Source organism: Thalassophryne amazonica, chromosome 12, assembly GCF_902500255.1.
Source record: "Thalassophryne amazonica chromosome 12, fThaAma1.1, whole genome shotgun sequence".
NCBI lineage: Eukaryota > Metazoa > Chordata > Actinopteri > Batrachoidiformes > Batrachoididae > Thalassophryne > Thalassophryne amazonica.
Window position 1 is genome coordinate 103,761,257 of NC_047114.1, and position 25,934 is coordinate 103,787,190.

At 45.2% G+C, this 25,934-nt stretch overlaps 1 protein-coding gene across 2 annotated transcripts in view; it reads right to left on the bottom strand.

Annotated features, from left to right (window-relative positions):
* The window catches only part of ttc19 (tetratricopeptide repeat domain 19), a 164,103-nt gene that overhangs the window by 17,916 nt on the left and 120,253 nt on the right, over window positions 1–25,934 (bottom strand). Inside the window, exons 10-11 of one of the 2 annotated variants that reach the window (XM_034183690.1) lie at window positions 18,473–18,635; window positions 18,362–18,387 (exon numbers count right to left, since the gene is read on the bottom strand). In XM_034183690.1, coding sequence (XP_034039581.1) covers window positions 18,377–18,387; window positions 18,473–18,635 — 174 coding nt within the window. In that variant the 3' untranslated portion in view covers window positions 18,362–18,376. Of the gene's footprint in view, window positions 1–18,361; window positions 18,388–18,472; window positions 18,636–25,934 lie in introns of those variants that run through there. The other variant, XM_034183689.1, reaches the window with a different exon arrangement.

Here is a 25,934-nt window from a genome sequence, read left to right on the forward strand (position 1 = left end):
GCACCCCTTGGGCACATATTGTGGCGTTTTGGGATTACCTTTCACTGCTATGCAGATGATACTCAGTTATATATGCCGATAACTGCTGGTAATCTCGTTCACATAAAATCCTTAGAAGATTGCCTTGCAGCAGTGAGAAGTTGGATGTCTAGAAACTTCCTACTTTTAAACTCTGATAATGATGGTTCTTGGTCCAGTGAGACATCGGCATCAATGTGACCAGTTAACACTCAGCCTCGGCTCGTGTGTCATACATCACACAGACAAAGTGAGGAACCTTGGGGTAATTTTTGATCCTTCGTTGTCCTTGGGCCTCCATATTAGAAATATTACTCGGACTGCTTTCTTCCACCTGCGAAATATAGCGAAGTTTCGTCCCATCCTGTCTATGGCTGATGCTGAGACCCTGATTCATGTGTTTATCTCTTCTAGATTGGACTACTGCAATGTTCTATTTTCTGGTTTACCCCAGTCCAGCATTAGGGCTCTCCAACTGGTTCAAAATGCTGCTGCCAGACTTTTGACACGAAGCAGAAAGTTTGACCACATTACACCCATTTTGGTGTCTCTTCACTGGCTTCCTGTCCCAGTGAGATCAGATTTTAAGGTTCTGCTGCTAGTCTATAAAATTATTCATGGACTGGCACCTCCCTACCTAGCTGACCTAATTAAACCTTACGTACCGGCCCGGGCTTTACGTTCTCAGGGTGCAGGACTACTTTGTGTCCCAAGGGTGAATAAGAAGTCTGTGGGTCACAGAGCTTTCTCTTATCGTGCTCCTGTTCTGTGGAATGATCTCCCTGTGTCAATAAAACAATCAGATTCTGTGGAGACTTTCAAGTCCAGACTTAAGACGCACTTATTTTCCCTCTCATATGGCTAGCACACTGGTACAGTTTTGTTTTACGCTTTTTACTCTTTTAATTCATGTTATTAGTAATTGGAGCGTGCCGCGGCCTCAACTTTACCTAAATTCTGGGTCTTTTAGTGAAGCTTAGGGCTAGTGGCCGGCGATCACCTTAGTATTTCTTCTGTTTTTCTTGTTGATTAATGCTCAATCAATCAATCAATCAAGTTTATTTCTAGAGTCCTTTACAACACTCAAAGTGACCAAAGTGCTTTACAACAAAATTTAAAAACAAAACGTAATAAAAACGAATATCCAACAATAAGACCATTACAGAAACAATTATATAAAAAATGTATAAAAACAATTAATAGCATAAAGTAAAATGCCATCATGCTTCTGAGTGTTAAAAGCCAGGCTGAACAAATGCGTCTTGAGCCTGGACTTAAAAAGCTCCAAGTCAGAGATGATTCTCATTTCAGGGGGCAATTTATTCCAAAGTTTGGGCCCAGCAACAGAGAAGGCCCGATCACCCCAGTGCTTAGACCTGGACCTGGGCACCTCCAGTAAAAGCTGATTTACAGACCTCAAAGACCTGTTTGAGACACGAGGATGCAAAAGCTCAGTCAAATAAGGACGGGCCAGGCCATTAAGGGCTTTAAAGACAAACATCAAAATTTTAAAATCAACTCTGAAAGAGACTGGAAGCCAGTGCAAATTAAAAAGAACTGGGGTGATGTGCTGACGTCTTGATATGTTTGTTAAAAATCGGGCTGCAGCATTTTGCACCAGCTGGAGATGACTTAGAGATGTCTGAGGAACTCCGACATAAAGGGCATTACAATAGTCAATTCTAGAGCTAATAAAAGCGTGGATAGTTTTTTCAAGATCAGTGTGGTTTAAAAATGGTTTAACCTTCGATAAAAGATGCAACTGATAAAAACTTGTTCTTACCACGCTGTCAATTTGTTTATCAAATATAAAAGAATTGTCAAATACCACCCCAAGATTTCTTACTGTAGGTTTCAAAGACACAGACAACAAACCAGAACCTAGAAGAGCAGGGTCACCAAACAAAATGTAATCAGTTTTGTCCTCATTCAAATGGAGAAAATTTTGCTGTAACCACAGCTTTATATCAGCCATGCAGTCTGACAAACGTTTGATAGCGTCATTTGTATTTGAAGACACTGGCAGATAAATCTGCAGGTCATCTGCATAGCAGTGAAAAGACATGTTATGTCTCTCCATAATGGAGACCAGTGGTAATATATAGAGACAAAACAAAATGGGGCCCAAAATGGAACCCTGGGGTACTCCACAAGACAAGGTTGCAGCAGAGGAGGACAAGTCACCTATCATGACAGAAAATGTTCTGTTCATTAGATAGGAACTAAACCACTTTAATGCTGTGCTACAAATGCCCACATGGTGCTTTAAACGAGACAAGAGGATCCTGTGATCAACAGTATCAAATGCTGCTGTCAAGTCAAGAAGCACTAAAAGAACTGGACATTTAGCATCAAGCAACAGAGCCACATCGTTGTGGACTTTGAGGAGTGCAGATTCTGTGCTGTGTCTTGTTCTGAACCCTGACTGAAATTTTTCAAGAATAAAATTACTATCTAAGAACACTTGTAACTGTTTAAAAACAACTTCTTCAATAATTTTTGAAATAAAAGACAAATTTGACACAGGTCTAAAATTAGATAGAACAAAAGTGTCAAGGCGTGGTTTTTTAAGCAGTGGTCTCACCACAGCATGTTTGAAAGCATCAGGAAAACATCCTGAAATTAAAGACATGTTAATTAAAATCAAGAGGGACGGGCCAACAGTGGTGAACAGTTCTTTCAGTAATTTAGCAGGAAGAAAATCTAAAGGGCAGTTAGTGACCCTTATGCATTTAACAATGTCAGTGAGGGATGTCAAAGTAAAAGTAAGTCCCTTCGGCTGCTCCCTTGTTTGCACTTGGGGTCGCCACAGCAAATCCAAGGTGGATCTGCATGTTGAATTGGCACAAGTTTTACGCCGGATGCCCTTCCTGACGCAACTCCACATTACATGGAGAAATGTGGCAGGGGTGGGATTTGAACCCGGAACCTTCTGAACTGAAACCAAGTGCATTAACCACTTAGTGATGGGATCAAAATGATCAAACACTGCAGAGTGAGCAGTAGTGTTGTGTGGGCCGCTGAAGAGGAGGTACTGCTGGCCCACCACCACCAGAGGGCGCCCTGCCTGGAGTGCGGGCTCCAGGCACCAGAGGGCGCTGCCGCATCATGGGAGTAGCCTGGGTGACAGCTGTCACCCATCACCAGACACAGCTGTTCTACTCAGCACCGAGGTATATCAGGAGGACGGCGTCTCCACCTCAGTGCCGAGATATCGCCTAAGACCAAGGTAGTATTCTCTGCAGTTATACATTGCATCATCAGCTAAGACTGTTAAAACCTTTTTCAGGACTGGTGACTACTGAAAACCTCATTCTTTGGATAAGTACTCACCTTCCTGCTATACTTTGCCAAGAGGTGGAGGCGGCTTCTCCCCTCTCTGTTACTGGGTGCGTTCATCCACTCCTGTGTGTTGTTGCTCTCTCCTGCCAGCAGTACCGGATCCGACGAGCGGAGGCAGTGGCCACCTGGGAATTCGGGACTTGGCGGTTCCAGTATTTCCAGGGTTCGGTGGCAGAGGAGATCTGGGTGGTTCCGGTTCGACTGAGACAGACGTCTCCTACCTTCGAGCCTGCCCACACGACACCAGCGGATTCGACCCCAAATTGTGTTTGTTGTATTACTCGTGCTTGTTTCAGTAGTAAATCTTGTTATTTACTCTCTCCATTGTCCGTTCATTGCGCCCCCTGTTGTGGGTCCGTGTTCCTACACTTTCACAACAGGATATCTCGGCCAGCGTCATGGATCCCGAGGGGCGTCAACCGGCTGTTGAACGGCCAATGGAAGACCAAGGCGCGGCGGAGGCTTCGGGAGGGGTAATCGGTGAGTTGCAACGGATCCTCACCGCTTTCACCTCTCGGATCGACTTAATGACCGAGCAGCACGTTCTCCTAAACCGCAGGGTGGAGGCTCTCGCCGCACAAGTGGAGGCGCGCCCTTCGGGCGCCGCTGCAGCTCTCCCTCCCGAGGACCCTGCGTGCGAAAGTAACGTTCCACTGGTCGTTCAACGGTCCCTCCCTCCGTCCCCAGAAGCATACATAAGCCCTCCAGAACCGTTACGGAGGCAGTGTTCGCATCGTCTTCGCTCAGCGTCCCGTGATGTACGCGACTGATGCTAGCAAAGTAGCTTATGTGATAAATCTGCTTCGCGGGGAGGCACGCGCTTGGGCTACAGCGCTCTGGGAGCAGAACTCACGGCTCCTTCATACATACGATGGGTTTGTACGGGAGCTCAGAACGGTGTTCGATCATCCCAACAGAGGAGAGTCCGCTTCAACCGCACTACTGTCCATACGACAGGGACGTCGGAGCGCAGCTGCCTATGCAGTCGCCTTCCGCATCGCGGCGGCGAGATCCGGCTGGAATAGCACTGCCCTCCGCGCTGCCTTTGTAACGGACTGTCTCTGGTCCTAAAAGAGCACCTGGTGGCTAAGGACGAACCGCGGGATTTAGATGGGCTCATCGATCTAGTCATACGACTCGACAACCGGTTAGAAGAACGCCGTCGGGAACGAGGCGAAGGGCGTGGCCAGGCACGCGTCGTCCCTCTCCCTTCCGGGTCCGATCGAGCTCCGCCCTCCCCACGCTCCTCTGTTCCTGCGCTCCGTGCGCCTATGGCTCCCCCTGCTGACGAAGCTATGGACACGAGCAGGGCAACATTTAGGGCACCTGGAGCACAAAGGAGGCGGGCCCACGGAGCTTGTTATGTTTGTGGCTCGAGTGAGCATATGGCAAACGACTGCCCCGAGCGGTTAAACTCCAACGCCCGCCCCTAGAGACTGGGCCAGGGGTGGGCCAAAACATTCACGTGGGACACACCCACATTGCTACACGACTCCCAGTCACGATCCTTTATGAGGATTCAACCCTGAAGGCCCCAGCACTGGTGGACACGGGCTCTGAGGGGAATCTGCTTGACAGTAGATGGGCCAGGGAGATAGGGCTCCCTCTGGTGGCTCTTACCTCGCCTGTGCAGGTTCGGGCGCTAGATGGCTCCCTACTCCCACCAATCACACATAAGACACCTCCAGTAACTCTGGTGGTGTCAGGTAACCACCGGGAGGTGATCGAGTTCTTCGTGACTCAGGCCACCTCCCGTGTGGTTTTAGGGTTTCCATGGATGCTAAAGCACAATCCCCGGATTGATTGGCCGTCCGGGGTAGTGGTTCAGTGGAGCGAAACCTGCCATCGGGAGTGTCTAGGTTCCTCGGTTCCTCCCGGCTCCCAAGCTAAGGAGGAGGTCCGAGTCCCGCCCAATCTGAAGGCGGTGCCAGCGGAGTACCATGACCTCGCTGATGTGTTCAGCAAGGATCTGGCTCTCACGCTTCCTCCTCACCGCCCGTACGATTGTGCCATTGATTTGGTTCCAGGCAGTGAGTTTCCGTCCAGTAGGCTGTACAACCTCTCACGGCCGGAGCGTGAATCAATGGAGACCTACATCCGGGACTCATTAGCTGCCGGGTTGATCCGGAATTCCACCTCTCCGATGGGTGCTGGTTTCTTTTTTGTGGGTAAAAAGGATGGCGGGCTTCGTCCATGCATTGACTATAGGGGGTTGAACGAAATCACGGTTCGCAATCGATACCCATTGCCCCTGTTGGATTCGGTGTTCACCCCCTTGCATGGAGCCAATATCTTCACCAAACTTGATCTTAGGAATGCCTATCATTTGGTTCGGATCCGGAAGGGAGACGAATGGAAGACGGCATTTAACACCCCGTTGGGCCATTTTGAGTACCTGGTCATGCCGTTCGGTCTCACTAACGCTCCCGCGACCTTCCAAGCGTTGGTAAACGATGTCCTGCGGGACTTCCTGCACCGGTTCGTCTTCGTGTATCTGGACGATATACTCATCTTTTCCCCGGATCCTGAGACTCATGTCCGGCATGTCCGTCAGGTCCTGCAGCGGTTGTTGGAGAACCGCCTGTTTGTGAAGGGCGAGAAGTGTGAGTTCCACCGCACTTCTTTGTCCTTCCTGGGGTTTATCATCTCCTCTAACTCCGTCGCCCCGGACCCGGCCAAGGTTGCGGCGGTGAGAGATTGGCCCCAACCTACAAGCCGTAGGAAGCTGCAACAGTTCCTCGGTTTTGCTAATTTTTATAGGAGGTTCATTAAGGGCTACAGTCAGGTAGTTAGCCCCCTGACAGCCCTGACCTCTCCAAAAGTTCCCTTCACCTGGTCGGACCGGTGCGAGGCCGCGTTCAAGGAGTTGAAACGGCGCTTCTCGTCTGCACCAGTTCTGGTGCAGCCCGATCCTAGCCGCCAGTTAGTGGTTGAAGTGGATGCCTCGGACTCAGGGATAGGAGCGGTGCTCTCCCAGAGCGGGGAAGACCGATAAGGTCCTTCACCCGTGTGCCTATTTTTCTCGCAGGTTGACCCCCGCTGAACGGAATTATGACGTCGGCAATCGGGAACTCCTTGCTGTGAAAGAGGCCCTCGAAGAGTGGAGACATCTGTTGGAGGGAACAGCCGTGCCATTCACGGTTTTCACTGACCATCGGAACCTGGAGTACATCAGAACCGCCAAGCGTCTGAACCCCAGGCAAGCCCGCTGGTCACTGTTCTTTGGCCGTTTTGACTTCCGGATTACCTACCGTCCCGGGACCAAGAATCAGAGATCGGATGCATTGTCCCGGGTGCACGAAGATGAGGTCAAAACGGAACCGTCGGATCCCCCGGATCCCATCATCCCGGAGTCCGCTATCGTGGCCGCCCTCACCTGGGACGTGGAGAAGACCGTCCGGGAGGCCCTGACCCGTGTCCCGGACCCCGGAAACGGACCAAAAAACAGACTATACGTCCCACCAGAGAATCAAGAACTGGAGCAGACACTTCGCTGTGTGACAGCCGCGCACCCGACGGCCTGGAGTACCCACCTGGCCTGGATCGAGTACGCCCACAACAGCCAAGTGTCATCAGCCACCGGCCTCTCCCCGTTTGAGGTGTGCTTGGGGTATCAGCCCCCCTTGTTTCCGGTGGTTGAGGGAGAGGTCGGTGTGCCCTCGGTCCAGGCCCACCTACGGAAGTGCCGTCGGGTGTGGCGGGCCGCCCGCTCTGCCTTGTTGCAGGCCCGGACGAGGGCGAAGAAACATGCAGACCGGCGGCGAGCCCCGGCCCCAAGTATCGTCCTGGGCAGGAGGTCTGGTTGTCCACGAAGGACATTCCCCTACAGGTTGATTCTCCAAAACTGCAAGAACGGTACATCGGACCTTATAAGATCCTCAAGGTCATCAACCCCGCCGCAGTGAGGCTCCAGCTTCCGGCCTCACTGCGGATCCATCCAGTCTTCCATGTTTCCCGGATCAAGCCTCTTCACACCTCACCCCTCTGCACCCCGGGTCCGGCGCCGCCTCCTGCCCGGATCATCGACGGAGCACCGGCTTGGACTGTCCGCCGGCTCCTTGACGTCCGTCGGATGGGCCGGGGTTTTCAGTATCTGGTGGACTGGGAGGGGTACGGCCCCGAGGAGCGCTCCTGGGTGAAGAAGGGCTTCATCCTGGACCCGGCCCCTCCTGGCCGACTTCTACGACGCCATCCGGACAAGCCCGGTCGTGCGCCAGGAGGCGCCCGTTGAGGGGGGGGTCCTGTTGTGTGGGCCGCTGAAGAGGAGGTACTGCTGGCCCACCACCACCAGAGGGCGCCCTGCCTGGAGTGCGGGCTCCAAGGCACCAGAGGGCGCTGCCGCATCATGGGAGTAGCCTGGGTGACAGCTGTCACCCATCACCAGACACAGCTGTTCTACTCAGCACCGAGGTATATCAGGAGGACGGCGTCTCCACCTCAGTGCCGAGATATCGCCTAAGACCAAGGTAGTATTCTCTGCAGTTATACATTGCATCATCAGCTAAGACTGTTAAAACCTTTTTCAGGACTGGTGACTACTGAAAACCTCATTCTTTGGATAAGTACTCACCTTCTGCTATACTTTGCCAAGAGGTGGAGGCGGCTTCTCCCCTCTCTGTTACTGGGTGCGTTCATCCACTCCTGTGTGTTGTTGCTCTCTCCTGCCAGCAGTACCGGATCCGACGAGCGGAGGCAGTGGCCACCTGGGAATTCGGGACTTGGCGGTTCCAGTATTTCCAGGGTTCGGTGGCAGAGGAGATCTGGGTGGTTCCGGTTCGACTGAGACAGACGTCTCCTACCTTCGAGCCTGCCCACACGACACCAGCGGATTCGACCCCAAATTGTGTTTGTTGTATTACTCGTGCTTGTTTCAGTAGTAAATCTTGTTATTTACTCTCTCCATTGTCCGTTCATTGCGCCCCCTGTTGTGGATCCGTGTTCCTACACTTTCACAACAAGTAGTAACAGACTCCTCCAGATTGATACTGCAGCTTCTCAGTGCTCTCACTGACATCACTTTATCCACAAAAAGTGTAAGAAGTCCTCACAGGTAGAAACAGTGGCATTTTCAAAATGAGGGGTGCGGGGGTTCACAACCAAATTAATTGTGTTGAACAACACACGAGGGTTATGTCCATTTGTGGAAATAATGTCAGACAGATACTGGGACTTAATGCTGGCAAATTATACAGTATTTTTTGTCTTTCTGATGCCTGATTCTGTTGTTTCTCTGTTTAAGGTGCAGCTCCATCCAGAGATGGGAGTTGTATTTGTGCTGCAGATCCTCCTGTCCTGTGCACCAAAAGCATTTCTTGTATATTCTTCCGTGAATTGTTCTGTGAATTGTTCTGTAATTTATGTTTGTATCATGGCCCAAGCAGAGGGTCACCCCTTTGAGTCTGGTCTGCTTGAGTTTCTTCCTCAGAGGGAGTTTTTTCTTACCACTGTTGCTCTGGGGGGTTAGTAAGGTTAGACCTTACCTCTGTGAAGCGCCTTGAGGCAACTCTGTTGTGATTTGGAGCTATATAAAGGAAATAAATTAAAAAAAATTAAAATTAAAATTGAAAAAATTATTTCAGCAAAGCATTCGGGATTCGACGCACATTAGTGGAAATACCCTGGATCTGGTTCTCGCACGTGGTATTGCTGTCACGAATATTGACATCATGCCTCTTACATCAGTTGTCTCTGATCACTCACTTATTAAGTTTACAGTTTCACTGCCGTGTTTAGTGGAACAACAACCTTATTTATCACTGTGGCGACACAACTCCTCAACTAAGACTGAACTTGAAGCTAGTCTGCCTGATGTCTTAGCTTCACTTTTGACAAATACCCAGTCAGTAGACAGACTTGTGGATAGTTTAAACTCAGTGCTCGAAACTACACTCGACATGATTGCACCACCTGTGTTAAAACCACGCTCCCCCAAATCACAGTCACCTTGGTTCAATGATTACCTGCGTGACCTCAAGCATAAAGCAAGAGGTCTAGAACGGAAATGGCGTCGTTCAAAATTAGAAGTATTTCACCTTGTGTGGTGTGATGCTATCTTAGACTATAAGCATGCACTACTGGCTACAAAGTGGACCTATTACTCTGATTTGATCAACAAAAACAAGCATAACTTCTTGTTCGACACGTTGGCAACACTTATTCATGGACAACCACCTGTAGTTCGCTCTCCTTTTACAGCATAAGATTTCCTGGATTACTTTGGGAAGAAAATAGAAGACATCAGGTTAAACATATCCCAGCATGCCTTAACCCAGCCACTACACCCTGCTATTGAGGTGGGCGCCACTACTGAGGTATTACCTAGATTTACAGAATTTGATAGTATCCCACTAGACATGCTGACAAAACTCGTAATGTCAACAAAAAGCACAACCTGTTTATTTGATCCTGTCAAGGCATGAGTTTATCTGCTGCGGGGTTTTGATTAGTTTTTATCTGATTGGTTGTTTTCTTTTCTTTTAATTATGTTTTTGGTTGACTTTTTCCCTGTGTTGGGTTTTCTCGCTCTCTGGGATGTGGGCGTGTCTCTCTGTCTCCCTCTCTCTCTTTCTCGCCTTGGCCACGCCCTCTTTCTGGTGCCTTCTGCGCACACCTGTCTCTTTGCCTCATTATCAGAAGATATATATATTGCTCATGTTGCACTGCTTCTTCACCAGATTGATGCGCCCTGTGCCTTCTTTCTCGCCTCCGATTCCTGTGTCCATTGTCCTGCCTGCTTTTGAGTATTACCGACCACCAGCCTGTTCACTCCGACCTTGTTTAAGCCTGATGTCTATGGTACTTTTGCTGTGTTTTTTGGACTGTCTCTCCGTGTACCAACCTGTGCTCTTCACCTCACTAAAGTTTGGCTCAAACCCTAACTGCCTACCTGAGTCTTGCAAATATGTTTCAAATCTGCAGTGATTAAACCATTACTTAAGAAACCTAATCTTGACCCTAGTGTATTGACAAACTATCGGCCGATATCAAATCTATCATTTTTCTCTAAAATTCTGGAAAAAGTGGTGTCATGGCAGCTCGTAGACTATCTTACTGAGAATAATCTCTTTGAGCCACTGCAGTCTGCTTTTAGAAAATATCATTCCACAGAAACGGCTCTCACTAAAGTGGTGAATGATCTTCTGCTTACAATGGATTCGGACACCACTACAGTTCTGTTGCTTAGATCTCAGTGCTGCATTTCATACAGTGGATCATCATATTCTACTTGATAGGCTGGAAAATCATTTTGGGATTACTGGGAGTGCCCTTGCATGGTTGACGTCATACCTGACCAGTTGTTCTCACTGTGTTTTGTACAGTAACACTACCTCTAACCTTAGTGTCATGAAATTTGGGGTTCCACAGGGGTCCGTCTAAGGCCCCCTGCTTTTCTCCCTTTATATAGTACTCCTTGGGCACATATTGTGGCGTTTTGGGATTACCTTTCACTGCTATGCAGATGATACTCAGTTATACATGCTGAGAACTGCTGGTAATCTTGTTCACATAAAATCCTTAGAAGATTGCCTTGCAGCAGTGACAAGTTGGATGTCTAGAAACTTCCTACTTTTAAACTCTGATAAGACTGAAATGACGGTTCTTGGTCCAGTGAGACTTCGGCATCAATTTGACCAGTTAACGCTCAGCCTCGGCTCGTGTGTCATACATCACACTGACAAAGTGAGGAACCTTGGGGTAATTTTTGATCCTTCGTTGTCCTTTGGCCTCCACATTAGAAATATTACTAGGACTGCTTTCTTCCACCTGCGAAATATAGCGAAGATTCGTCCCATCCTGTCTATGGCTGATGCTGAGACCCTGATCCATGCATTTATCTCTACTAGATTGGACTACTGCAATGTTCTATTTTCTGGTTTACCGCAGTCTAGCATTAGGGGTCTCCAACTGGTTCAAAATGCTGCAGCCAGACTTTTGACACGAAGCAGTAAGTAAGTTAGTAATTGGAGTGTGCCGCGGCCTCAACCTTACCTAAATTCTGGGTCTTTTAGTGAAGTTTAGGGCTAGTGGCCGGCGATCACCTTAGTATTTCTCTGTTTTTCTTGTTGTTTAATGCTGACAAATTATATAGTATTTTTGTGTCTTTCTGATGCCTGATTCTGTTTTTTCTCTGTTTAAGGTGCAGCTCCATCCAGAGATGGGAGTTGTGTTTGTGTTGGCGATCCTCCTGTCCTGTGCGCCAATAGCATTTCTTGTATATTCGTAGGTGAATTGTTCTGTAATTTATGTCTGTATCATGGCCCAAGCAGATGGTCACCCCTTTGAGTCTGGTCTGCTTGAGGTTTCTTCCTCAGAGGGAGTTTTTCCTTACCACTGTTGCTCTGGGGGTTGGTAAGGTTAGACCTTACCTGTGTGAAGCGCCTTGAGGCAACTCTGTTGTGATTTGGCGCTATATAAAGGAAAAAAAAAAACTTGTTACCTGTATAAAAGACACCTGTTCACACACTCAATTAATCACACTCCAAGCTGTCCACCGTAGCCAAGACCAAAGAGCTGTCTAAGGACAACAGGGACAAAACTGTAGACCTGCACAAGGCTGGGATGGACTACAGGACAACAGGCAAGCAGCTTGGTAGAAGACAACAACTGTTATGATTATTTATTAGAAAGTGGAAGCAACACAAGATGACTGTCAATCTCCCTCGGTCTGGGATTCCATGCAAGATCTCACTTTGTGGGGTAAGGATGATTCTGAGAAAGCCCAGAACTACACAGGAGGACCTGGTCAATGACCTGAAGAGAGCTGGGACACAGTCACAAAGATTACATTAGTAACACATGATGCTGTCATGGTTTAAAATCCTGCAGGGCAGCAAGGGCCCCCCTGCTCAAGCCAGCACATGTCCAGGCCCGTTTGAAGTTCACCAGTGACCATATGGATGATCCAGAGGAGGCATGGAAGAAGGTCATGTGGTCAGATGAGACCAGAATAGAGCTTTTTGGAATCAACTCCCACTTACCATGTTAGAGGATGACAAAAACCCCAAGGAAAACCATCCCAACCATGAAGCATGGGGGTGGAAACATCATACTCTGGGGGTGCTCTTCTGCAAAGGGGACAGGACGACTGCACCGTATTGAAGGGAGGATGGATGGGGTCATGTATTAGATTTTGGCAAACAACCTCCTTCGCTTAGTAAGAGCATTGAAGATGGGTCATGACTGGGTCTTCAGCATGACAATGACCCCAAACACACAGCCAGGGCAACTAAGGAGGGGCTCCGTAAGAAGCATTTCAAGGTCCTGGAGTGGCCTGACCAGTCTCCAGACCTGAACTCAATAGAAAATCTTTGGAGGGAGCTGTACCTCCAAACCTGAAAGATCTAGAGAAGATCTGTATGGAGGAGTGGACCAAAATCCCTGCTGCAGTGTGTGAAAACCTGGTGAAAAACTACAGGAAATGTTTGACCTCTGTAATTGCAAACAAAGGCTACTGTACCAAATATTAACACTGATTTTCACAGGTGTTCAAATACTTATTTGCAGCAGTAACATACAAATAAATTATTAAAATCATACCATTGTGATTTCTGGATTTTCTTTTTTAGATTATGTCTCTCACAGTGGACATGACCTAAGATGAAAATTTCAGAACCCCTCCATGATTTCTAAGTGGGAGAACTTGCAAAATCGCAGGGTGTTCAAATACTTATTTTCCTCACTGTGTATATATATAAGGTCTTGTCTCAGAGTGATGCTGAAAAACTAATTCATGCATTTATTTCCTCTAGGCTGGACTATTGTAATTCATTATTATCAGGTTGTCCTAAAAGTTCCCTGAAAAGCCTTCAGTTAATTCAAAATGCTGCAGCTAGAGTATATACACATATACATATACACGAGGTCTATTAGTAAAGTATCCGACCTTATTTTTTTTTCAAAAACCATATGGATTTGAATCACGTGTGATTGCGTCAGACAAGCTTGAACCTTTGTGCGCATGCGTGAGTTTTTCCACGCCTGTCGGTTGCGTCATTCGCCTGTGAGCAGGCTTTGAGTGAGGAGTGGTCCAGCCCCCTCGTCGTGGTTTCATTGCCAGGAAATGGCGGAATGATTTGGGCTTTTTTTCCATCAGAATTTTTTCAGAAACTGTTAGAGACTGGCAGCTGGAAACCATTAGAAAAATTCATCTGGCTTTCGGTGAAAATGTTACGGGCTTGGTAGAGAATAAGGAGTGTTACTGTCACTTTAAGGACGGCCCCCAGCGGCTGTGGGGCGCGCCACACTCCGAAGCCGCCATCGACAGGCTGAACGACCATTTCATTTCTAAACGGATGGCTGTCTGGATCCGTGACCATCGTGTGCCATTTCTCTGGTTATCACAAGAGCTGGACCATCAACCATTTTGCCGGCAGATTTCACATTTAAAAAGAGATTTGTCATGGAAAGAGGAGCGGAGGCTTTGCACGTCACGGCGGTGCCGCATGGCGCACAGCAACGCTGTGATGAAGCCTCACGGGACATGTTCTGGCATGTCCAGGCCATGTGGAACTCCATAATTAACTTTAGTCTGTGAAGAAGATTCCCCATTTACATGAACAAATTGTAATCTATTAGACAAATATGATTCAAACCACCACAGCGCAGTGCCTTTAATACCTATGGCATGCTCTAATCTCTGTAATAAAATTTTATGGTCAACAGTATCAAAAGCAGCACTGAGGTCTAACAGAACAAGCACAGAGATGAGTCCACTGTCCGAGGCCATAAGAAGATCATTTGTAACCTTCACTAATGCTGTTTCTGTACTATGATGAATTCTAAAACCTGACTGAAACTCTTCAAATAGACCATTCCTCTGCAGATGATCAGTTAGCTGTAACTACCCTTTCAAGAATTTTTGAGAGAAAAGGAAGGTTGGAGATTGGCCTATAATTAGCTAAGATAGCTGGGTCAAGTGATGGCTTTTTAAGTAATGGTTTAATTACTGCCACCTTAAAAGCCTGTGGTACATAGCCAACTAACAAGATAGATTGATCATATTTAAGATCGAAGCATTAAATAATGGTTTGGATGAAGTAACTAATGAAAATAACTCAGACAGAACAATCGGAGAGAAAGAGTCTAACCAAATACCGGCATCACTGAAAGCAGCCAAAGATAACGATACGTCTTTGGGATGGTTATGAGTAATTTTTTCTCTAATAGTTAAAATTTGTTAGCAAAGAAAGTCATGAAGTCATTACTAGTTAAAGTTAATGGAATACTCAGCTCAATAGAGCTCTGACTCTTTGTCAGCCTGGCTACAGTGCTGAAAGAAACCTGGGGTTGTTCTTATTTTTCTTCAATTAGTGATGAGTAGAAAGATGTCCTAGCTTTACGGAGGGCTTTTTTATAGAGCAACAGAGTCTTTTTCCAGGCTAAGTGAAGATCTTCTAAATTAGTGAGACGCCATTTCCTCTCCAACTTACGGGTTATCTGCTTTAAGCTATGAGTTTGTGAGTTATACCACGGAGTCAGACACTTCTGATTTAAAGCTCTCTTTTTCAGAGGAGCTACAGCATCCAAAGTTGTCTTCAATGAGGATGTAAAACTATTGACGAGATACTCTATCTCACTTACAGAGTTTAGGTAGCTACTCTGCACTGTGTTGGTATATGGCATTAGAGAACATAAAGAAGGAATCATATCCTTAAACCTAGTTACAGCGCTTTCTGAAAGACTTCTAGAGTAATGAAACTTATTCCCCACTGCTGGGTAGTCCATCAGAGTAAATGTAAATGTTATTAAGAAATGATCAGACAGAAGGGAGTTTTCAGGGAATACTGTTAAGTCTTCTATTTCCATACCATAAGTCAGAACAAGATCTAAGATATGATTAAAGTGGTGGGTGGACTCATTTACTTTTTGAGCAAAGCCAATAGAGTCTAATAATAGATTAAATGCAGTGTTGAGGCTGTCATTCTCAGCATCTGTGTGGATGTTAAAATCACCCACTATAATTATCTTATCTGAGCTAAGCACTAAGTCAGACAAAAGGTCTGAAAATTCACAGAGAAACTCACAGTAACGACCAGGTGGACGATAGATAATAACAAATAAAACTGGTTTTTGGGACTTCCAATTTAGATGGACAAGACTAAGAGTCAAGCTTTCAAATGAATTAAAGCTCTGTCTGGGTAACAGACTAACATATTCATCCTGCTGTAACCAGGTTTCTGTAAGGCTGTCTGACGCAATCACACGTGATTCAAATCCATATGGTTTTTGAAAAAAATAATAAGGTCAGATACTTTTCTAATAGACCTCGTATATATAATATATATATATATATATATATATCTATATATATATATATATATATATATATATATATATATATATATATATATATGTATGCGATTTCACTTAATATTACTTTCCAAGTTAATCACTAAAGTGCTCACACAGTAAAATGACCTTTTTGCTAACATCAATCAATCAATTTTTTTATATAGCGCCAAATCACAACAAACAGTTGCCCCAAGGCGCTTTATATTGTAAGGCAAGGCCATACAATAATTATGTAAAACCCCAACAGTCAAAACGACCCCCTGTGAGCAAGCACTTGGCTACAGTGGGAAGGAAAACTCCCTTTTAACAGGAAGAAACCTCCAGCAGAACCAGGCTCAGGGAGGGGCAGTCTTCTGCTGGGACTGGTTGGGGCTGAGGGAGAGAACCAGGAAAAAGACATGCTGTGGAGGGGAGCAGAGATCGATCACTAATGATTAAATGCAGAGTGGTGCATACAGAGCAAAAAGAGAAAGAAACAGTGCATCATGGGAACCCCCCAGCAGTCTACGTCTATAGCAGCATAACTAAGGGATGGTTCAGGGTCACCTGATCCAGCCCTAACTATAAGCTTTAGCAAAAAGGAAAGTTTTAAGCCTAATCTTAAAAGTAGAGAGGGTGTCTGTCTCCCTGATCTGAATTGGGAGCTGGTTCCACAGGAGAGGAGCCTGAAAGCTGAAGGCTCTGCCTCACATTCTACTCTTACAAACCCTAGGAACTACAAGTAAGCCTGCAGTCTGAGAGCGAAGCGCTCTATTGGGGTGATATGGTACTATGAGGTCCCTAAGATAAGATGGGACCTGATTATTCAAAACCTTATAAGTAAGAAGAAGAATTTTAAATTCTATTCTAGAATTAACAGGAAGCCAATGAAGAGAGGCCAATATGGGTGAGATATGCTCTCTCCTTCTAGTCCCCGTCAGTACTCTAGCTGCAGCATTTTGAATTAACTGAAGGCTTTTTAGGGAACTTTTAGGACAACCTGATAATAATGAATTACAATAGTCCAGCCTAGAGGAAATAAATGCATGAATTAGTTTTTCAGCATCACTCTGAGACAAGACCTTTCTGATTTTAGAGATATTGCGTAAATGCAGAAAAGCAGTCCTACATATTTGTTTAATATGCGCTTTGAATGACATATCCTGATCAAAAATGACTCCAACATTTCTCACAGTATTACTAGAGGTCAGGGTAATGCCATCCAGAGTAAGGATCTGGTTAGACACCATGTTTCTAAGATTTGTGGGGCCAAGTACAATAACTTCAGTTTTATCTGAGTTTAAAAGCAGGAAATTAGAGGTCATCCATGTCTTTATGTCTGTAAGACAATCCTGCAGTTTAGCTAATTTGTGTGTGTCCTCTGGCTTCATGGATAGATAAAGCTGGGTATCATCTGTAGTTGTATATAAAAAAATTGATTGATTGATTGATTGAAGAGCAGCGGGCTCAGCACACAGCCTTGAGGGGAACCGGTGCTGAGTGTGAGAGCTGTGGATATGTGGGGGCCAATCCTGAGTCTCTGTGAGCCATCTGACAGAAAGTCCTTAATCCAAAGACATGTGGAATGAGATAGACCGATGTTCAGCAGGTTCATCACGAGGCCGTGGGGGACGATGGTGTTGAATACTGAACTATAATCCATGAAGAGAAGACGGGCGTAGTTACCCTGTTGGTCCAGGTGGGTCAGCGTGGTGTGGAGGGCAGAGGTCATGGCATCCTCTGTTGACCTGTTGACCTTGTAAGTGAATTGGTTTGGGTCTGAAGTGGGGGTTCGAAATGACAGGATGTGACTTCTAACCAGTTTTTCAAAACACTTCATCACCACCGGTGTGAGTGCAGCAGGCTGGTTGTCACTGACACTGATTATGGGGGGTTTCTTGGGTGGGGGGACTATGGTGGAGGCCTTCAGGCGTGACAGGACATCAGACTGTGTCAGGGACCAGTTGAAGATTTTGGTGAAAATCCCAGCAAGCTGGTCTGCACAGTCTGTCAGCAGATATCCAGAGACGCCATCGGGGGCCCATTCATGGGTTGACCCCCCTCAGTGTACGCTTCACCTCGTGCTCCCCCACCGTGAAGTTACTCCTGGCTGCTGGCGGTGACGCGCCTGCTCCTGGTGTCACAGTCTCAAAGGGAACAGAGAAAAGATTTAGCTCTTCTGCTATCGCGGCGTCACCTTCAGCAGCTCTGATGTTGTGTTTGTAGTTGGTGAGGTGCTGGACCTCTGTCCACGCCTGCCTGCTGTTGTTGGTGTCCATGTGGTCGTGGATCCTCCTCCTGAAGTCCTCCTTGGTCTTCCTGATGCCTCTCTTCAGGTTGGAGCTGGCTGTGCTGTACAGTGCCCCATCACCAGCTCTGAAGGTGGAGTCTCTCTCCCTCAGCAGCTGCTGAGAAGCTCGTCTGGTCGTGTTTTCACCATCTTAAAGGTGGTGGGGGTGGATTTCCAGAGGGAGGTATATGCAGGGATGAGTTACAGAGAGATGTGATCTGACTGTCCTGTATGTGGAGCAGGTCTGGTCCTGTTGGTGTAAACTTTGTCTGGTGTATTTTCTCCTCTTGTGGCACATTTGACATGTTGATGAAGTCTGACTGAGTTTAATTCCACATGATTAAACTTGCCCTTGATAATGTGCACCGCGTCCGGGTCTCAGTTCAGATGGAGGCTGATGTTGCTGTGTAAAAGTCTGATCTGTACGAATGGGGGTATAGCTGTAAAGATGTCAGCTCACAAACGGGCTGTTTAAGACCAGAAACGTGAAAATATGTGAGAGACAATTTGGATATTATTAGTCAAACTTTGTGACCTTTGACCTTGTCTGACCTGTGTGCAGCAGGAGGGCAGCTGTATTTCCCAGCAGTACATGCAGGTCTGAGTAGCTGCTGGCACGGCCCAGATCCACAGCCTGCAGAAAGATGGTCAGGGCCTCGTCGTGGCGACGGTGCAGGTCGAGGAAAGTAGCCAAGTCATTCATCAGGACCAGAGTCTGATGGGACATAAACAGCAGTGACGTCACATGACCTGAACCAGACCAAGCGTGCTTTCAATTCATCAACAAAAGCTTCAAAAAAGACATTTGTTTAATGAAACTGAGTCAAAGAACTTAAAAACAACAGTTAAATCATTTTCTGTTAAACAGTAGCTCTGATATGTTGTGTCATCACAAACGGCAACCCACTGAGAAAGTAATTACCGACGACAACAACTGACATTATGTTAATGGACTGACACACACACACACACACACACACACACACACAGAGAGCCTCGTAATTTTCTTTGTCTCCTGCTGCCTCTGGACATGTTCTCCGTCACGCTGTTCAGCCAACAGCAGCACTCATAACGTACTGAGAAGAGTCATGTCGTGATGTGATGCTGAACAGGAACCAAATACAGGGAGTGAATTACACTAATCAAAGTTTAAACCAAGCCAGAACTGAATGGGTGACATCTGAACCATTAAAATGTAGGGTAATGACTCTTTCCAGGAAAAGGAATCCAACCAGACTCGACCCACTGTTTGGTAGCACAATTCTGGCGGAGGTGAATGAGCTGGAGATTCTAGGTGTTACAATTGACAGCAAAATGACCTGGAAGAAGCATGTCTCCAACATCGCATTGAGAGCTGGGCAGAAACCTGGAGCCCTACGGAGAGTGGCTAACAAACTGGACAAGACAGGTAGAGCAACTGTTTACAAGGTCCAAGTTAGAAGTGTAATGGAGTATGCATCACTCTCTGGGATGAGTGCTAGCCCAACAACAGTTGGATTACTTGTGTGAAGGATTTTATATAGTTCATGCTCTTATCATTTATTTTCTTTAGTTTATGCTTATATTATTATTATTTATTTTCTTATAGTTTATGCTTATTATTTTTCCTCTTTGTGAGAAGAGGAGGTTTTAGAAAGAAAGACTTGTTGTCTGCATTCTTCATGATTGAGCAAACTATTTTTCATTTTGCCTTATCCTGCTTTGACGAGCCACAAGGCTCATGTTGCAGGAATGGAAGGTTTCAGCCGTTACCTTGCTTTGCTATCACCCTCTTGCAGACATGACTCATGTGTAACCTCTTCCGACTGTCCTTGTTTGTTTTTTCTCATGTTGATGAACTAAATAAAAGGCTGGGCCAGAGGAGGAGATTTTAGGAGAGCTTTGAAGCTGAGCACTTACAAGCTGTTTCTTGCTCTCCTCCTCTGCGCAGAGCAAAAAATATATACATTTGTCTCTCTCTGACTGGTTTCTTTTCAGTGTTTGTGCCTCTCATTTCTTTAAAAACAGGGTGCAAACCCAACAACTTGACTCCATTCAGAGGAAGGCGCTTTGAGCTATTGGCGTGGATGAGGATGAAGCACAATCAAAATTTAACATCACAACTCTCCATCAAAGACATCAGTTCTCTACAAAATGCACACCAGCATATGTCCAATGGACCTTTGTGCTCTACTTCCTCAGCCATATGTTGTTAGGAGAGCCACCTGTACCAGTCTGTCAATGCTTCGCCATGCCCTTGCAGTGCCACCATCTCTACTGGCCGGACTTTCATCCATGCAGCAGTACATGTCTGGAACAGCTTGCCAGATGATATAGTTGGCAACATCACTGAAAATGGTGTTATGACCTTCAAAAGCAGAGTGCACCAGAATCTTATGTCACTCCTCTGAGGCTTCACTCCCTCACTCCAGCTTTTCTCTTGCTGTGAATTACTGATTAGGCCATGGAGATATCTACCATAGTGCAGTGCTGCCTACGGTAGTGCTTGAAATTATTCATTCTTCATGGGCTATTGTTCACTTGGGGAAATTTTTTTTTATAAATAAATAATAATAAATTATATATATATATATATATATATATATATATATATATATATATATATATATATATATATATATATATATACACACACACACACACACACACACAGTAGTGTTCAGAATAATAGTAGTGCTATGTGACTAAAAAGATTAATCCAGGTTTTGAGTATATTTCTTATTGTTACATGGGAAACAAGGTACCAGTAGATTCAGTAGATTCTCACTAATCCAACAAGACCAAGCATTCATGATATGCACACTCTTAAGGCTATGAAATTGGGCTATTAGTAAAAAAAGTAGAAAAGGGGGTGTTCACAATAATAGTAGTGTGGCATTCAGTCAGTGAGTTTGTCAATTTTGTGGAACAAACAGGTGTGAATCAGGTGTCCCCTATTTAAGGATGAAGTCAGCACCTGTTGAACATGCTTTTCTCTTTGTAAGCCTGAGGAAAATGGGACGTTCAAGACATTGTTCAGAAGAACAGCGTAGTTTGATTAAAAAGTTGATTGGAGAGGGGAAAACTTATACACAGGTGCAAAAAATTATAGGCTGTTCATCTACAATGATCTCCAATGCTTTAAAATGGACAAAAAAACCAGAGATGTGTGGAAGAAAACAGAAAACAACCATCAAAATGGATAGAAGAATAACCAGAATGGCAAAGGCTCACCCATTGATCAGCTCCAGGATGATCACAGACAGTCTGGAGTTACCTGTAAGTGCTGTGACAGAAGACGCCTGTGTGAAGCTAATTTATTTGCAAGAATCCCCCGCAAAGTCCCTCTGTTAAATAAAAGACGTGTGCAGAAGAGGTTACAATTTGCCAAAGAACACATCAACTGGCCTAAAGAGAAATGGAGGAATATTTTGTGGACTGATGATAGTAAAATTGTTCTTTTTTGGGTCCAAAGGCTGCAGACAGTTTGTGAGACGACCCCCAAACTCTGAATTCAAGCCACAGTTCACAGTGAAGACAGTGAAGCATGGTGGTGCAAGCATCATGATATGGGCATGTTTCTCTTACTATGGTGTTGGGCCTATATATCACATACCAGGTATCATGGATCAGTTTGGATATGTCAAAATACTTGAAGAGGTCATGTTGCCTTATGCTGAAGAGGACATGCCCTTGAAATGGGTGTTTCAACAAGACAATGACCCCAAGCACACTAGTAAACCAGCAAAATCTTGGTTCCAAACCAACAAAATTAATGCCTCGCAGATGTGAAGAAATCATGAAAAACTGTGGTTATACAACTAAATACTAGTTTAGTGATTCACAGGATTGAAAAAAAAGCAGTTTGAACATAATAGTTTTGAGTTTGTAGCGTTAACAGCAGTTGCTACTATTATTGTGAACACCCCCTTTTCTACTTTTTTTTACTAATAGCCCAATTTCATAGCCTTAAGAGTGTGCATATCATGAATGCTTGGTCTTGTTGGATTTGAGAGAATCTACTGAATCTACTGGTACCTTGTTTCCCATGTAACAATAAGAAATATACTCAAAACCTGGATTAATCTGTTTAGTCACATAGCACTACTATTATTCTGAACACTACTGTATATACACACACATTAGCCATTTTTCAGAGAATATGTTTGATAACACTCATGGTTAGTGGTTGTGTGAAGCCATTTATTGTCAGACAGCTGTGTTTCCTCTTTTTAAATCATAATGACAACAGAAGTTTCCATCCCACTGCTCTTAATGCTGTGTCTTGTCCCCTTTAACAGTCTTTTGTGGTGGTTGTGGACGAGGCTCTCTGATGGTGAAGCTGCCACTGAATGTGTCTTCAACTTTATTTCCATTAGTTATGTAGAAAAACAAATCTGTGTGGAGCAGACCGTTCTCAAAAACTGAAGAAGAGTGAGGAAAGACACCCAGACACACACACACACATATATATATATATATACGAGGTCTGTGAGAAAAGTATGGGAGCTTTTTATTTTTTTCAAAAACTATATGGATTTGAATCACGTATGATTACATCAGCCAACCTTGAACCCTCGTGCGCATGCGTGAGTTTTATCACGCCTGTCGGTTGCGTCATTCGCCTGTGGGCAGGCTTTGAGTGAGCACTGGTCCACCCCTCCCGTATATTTTTTCATTGTTTAGGAATGGCTCAGAGACTGCCGCTTTTCAGAAACTGTGAGGCAGATCCAAGTGGACACCATTCGAGAAATTCAGACGGTTTTCGGTGAAAATTTTAACGGCTGATGAGAGATTATGGAGTGTTACTGTCGCTTTAAGGACAGCCCACGGCGCCGGACGGCGCGCTGCACCCCGAGCCGCCGTTGTCAGCCTGTTTCAAGCTGAAAACTTCCAAATTTAAGCCTCTGTTGACCCAGGACGTCGTGAGAGAGCTGAGAAGTTTCAGAAGAGGTTGGGATCAGCAGTTTATCCGGACATTCCACTGTTAAAGGAAATTTTGTAATACTCACTCGACTGAAAGCCATCGAAAACCGCCTGAATCTTTCGAATGGTTTCCAATACGGAGGTGTTTCTCTGTGCCGCCACGCGATAAGCGGCTGCGTGCCAACATGCGAATCCATCCGCACGTCTTTCATTAAAAAAATCTCCTTTAACAGTGGAATGTCTGGATAAATTGCTGATCCCGACTTCTTCTGAAACTTCTCTGTTCTCTCACGACATCCTGGGTCAACAGAGGCTTAAATTTGGAAGTTTTCAGCTTGAAACAGGCTGACGACGGCGGCTCGGCCGGCGCCTTGGGCTGTCCTTAAAGCGACAGTAACACTCCATAATCTCTCATCAGCCGTTAAAATTTTCACTGAAAACCATATGAATTTCTCGAATGGTGTCCACTTGGATGTGTCTCACAGTTTCTGAAAAAATTTTGATCAAGCACAGCGGCAGTCTCTCAGCAAGTTCTCAGACAAAGGAATTCCAACGGGAGGGGTGGACCAGTGCTCACTCAAAGCCTGCCCACAGGCGAATGATGCAACCGACAGGCGTGAAAAAACTCACGCATGTGCACGAGGGTTCAAGGTTGGCTGATGTAATCACACGTGATTCAAATCCATATAGTTTTTGAAAAAAATAAAAAGGTACGATCCTTTTCTCACAGACCTTGTATATATATATATATATATATATATATATATATATACACAAACAGATACAGATAAGGTCAGGTCAATGTGAATGGGTAGTCTGGTAGAACGAAAAACAAAATCTATTTCTCTAACAGCATCGGCTTAATTAAGAGCCATTGATGTCCATCCAGAAATTCCATTATTTATTCAGGAGTGGAGCCCCTGTAGAGAGCCCTGGGAGAGACCATCGCATCTCACTGGTCAGCTACCACCACCCTCAAGCTGGGCAGTCCCCGGCCATTAAGGTGTTGACACGCCACAGTCCATCTCCTTCAAAGGGTGCTTGGAGCTGGGAGTGCCACATGTACTCAACAAGTGGACTGTAAATTGTGTGCCTGGCAAAACAAAGAAGAATGACAAAAAGCAACCCATCCCTTAAGCTAGCAACATGGAATGTACGTACTATGTACTGGCTTATTCGAAGACCTAGAGAAAACTGATGACAGCAGGAAAACTGCTGTGATAGACCTGGAACTTACAAGACTCAACATCAACATTGCTGCACTCCAGGAAACCAGGCTTCCATCAAGTGGATCGCTGCAAGAGGAAAACTTCACCTTCTTCTGGCAAAGCAAACCGGAAACTGAACATCGCCTCTATGGAGTTGGTTTTGCAGTCAAGAGTTCCCTACTTCCTTCAGTAGAACCCCCTTAAGTGGGATTGAGCGAATCCTGATTCTCTGACTGTCAGCTGGATTGGTTAACATCCTCAGTATTTATGCCCGAACGCTGTGCTCACCAACTGAAATTAATAATCAATTCTATCACGATCTAGATGGAATGTTAAGTGCTATACCCATCTCAGAACATCTGTATGCACTTGGGGACTTCAATGCCAGGGTTGGAAGAGATCACACATCATGGCCAATATGCCTTGGACAGTTTGGCATTGGAAAGACATCCCAGATCTAAACATTGGCACCAACTGGACCTTGTTATCACCAAATGGTCTCACCTGAACAGCATTCTCAGCTGCCGCAGTTACCACAGTGCAGACTGTAACTCAGATCACTTTCTAGTTGGCAGCAGGGTGAGACTGAAACTGAAGAAACTTCATATATCCAAACAGAAGTGTCATCCCAGGATTAACACCTTCAATGCAGCTACCCCTTGAATGCAAAGTCAATTCAAGGAAGAGCTTCAAGCAGACATGGCCAACAGCTACAATGAGAGTCTGGATATGCAGGGTAAATGGGATCTCCTCCATAATTCCATATACAGCACTGCTATTGCCACCTTTGGCAAGAAAGTGAGGAAAAATGCAGACTGGTTTGAAGCAAATGTAGAAATCATGAAGACAATTTTGGAGACCAAGTGCACAGCTCTTGTACACAACAAGGGCAATCCAAACCCAAGAACATCAGCCATTCTAAAGAATACCAAGAAGGCGGCACAACAAGCAGCAAGATCCTGCGAGAATGATTACTGGCAGAGATACTCTGGCTTTTTAAAGCTAATGTGTTGGACTTGTTCATCTTGTTTAATGTTAATAGCTGCCTTGTTTATTCATTTGTTTGCTCCTCAATATTTCACCAAAGGGACGATCTGTAGCATATAGTTATGATATTCTGAGTTTGGCTAAAAAAGGAAATGGCTCATCAAAAACTCAAATTTGTTTCCTTCAACGTGAATGGAATATTGAACGCAGTGAAACACAGTAAGATACTGTCGAAAATAAAAAAAGGCACAAATTGTGTATCTACAAGAAACACACTTAAATGATGCAGAACATGAGGAATTAAGGAAAATGGGGTCCTCAAACGTTTTCTTTTCATCATATAAAGCACAAGAGAGGAGTTGCTATTTCACTTTCCAACAAACTGGCTTTTCAACAGACCCATGTTCAGAAAGATAAAGAAGGTAGATTTATCCTGGTTAGAGGTATACTAGAAGGGACAGATGTCACTCTACTGAAAAAAAAGAAAAAAAAAAATATATATATATATATGCTCCCCCCCAAAGTAATTTTTTGTTCTACAAAAAGATCTTTGATAGGATAGTGAGTCAGTCAAATGGGGCATTAATATGTGGGGGAGATTTGAAACTGCATTTACAACCAAAGCTAGATGTATCAAACCCTCGTATGCCTCTAAAGCAAGAAGTAAGAAATTTAAAGAATTGATGAATGAAGTAGGATTAATTGACATATGGACAGAAATGTTCCCTTCTGGTAGACAATACACACACTATTCCACCGCCCATTCAGTATACACTAGAATTGACTACTTCATTATTTTACCCCGAGACAAGTCAAGGATTGTGGACTCAGAAATTGGCACAATGGACCTAAGTGATCACGCCCCAATATACCTCACTCTCAATCTGGAAAGTTGCAGGAGGAATACAACATGG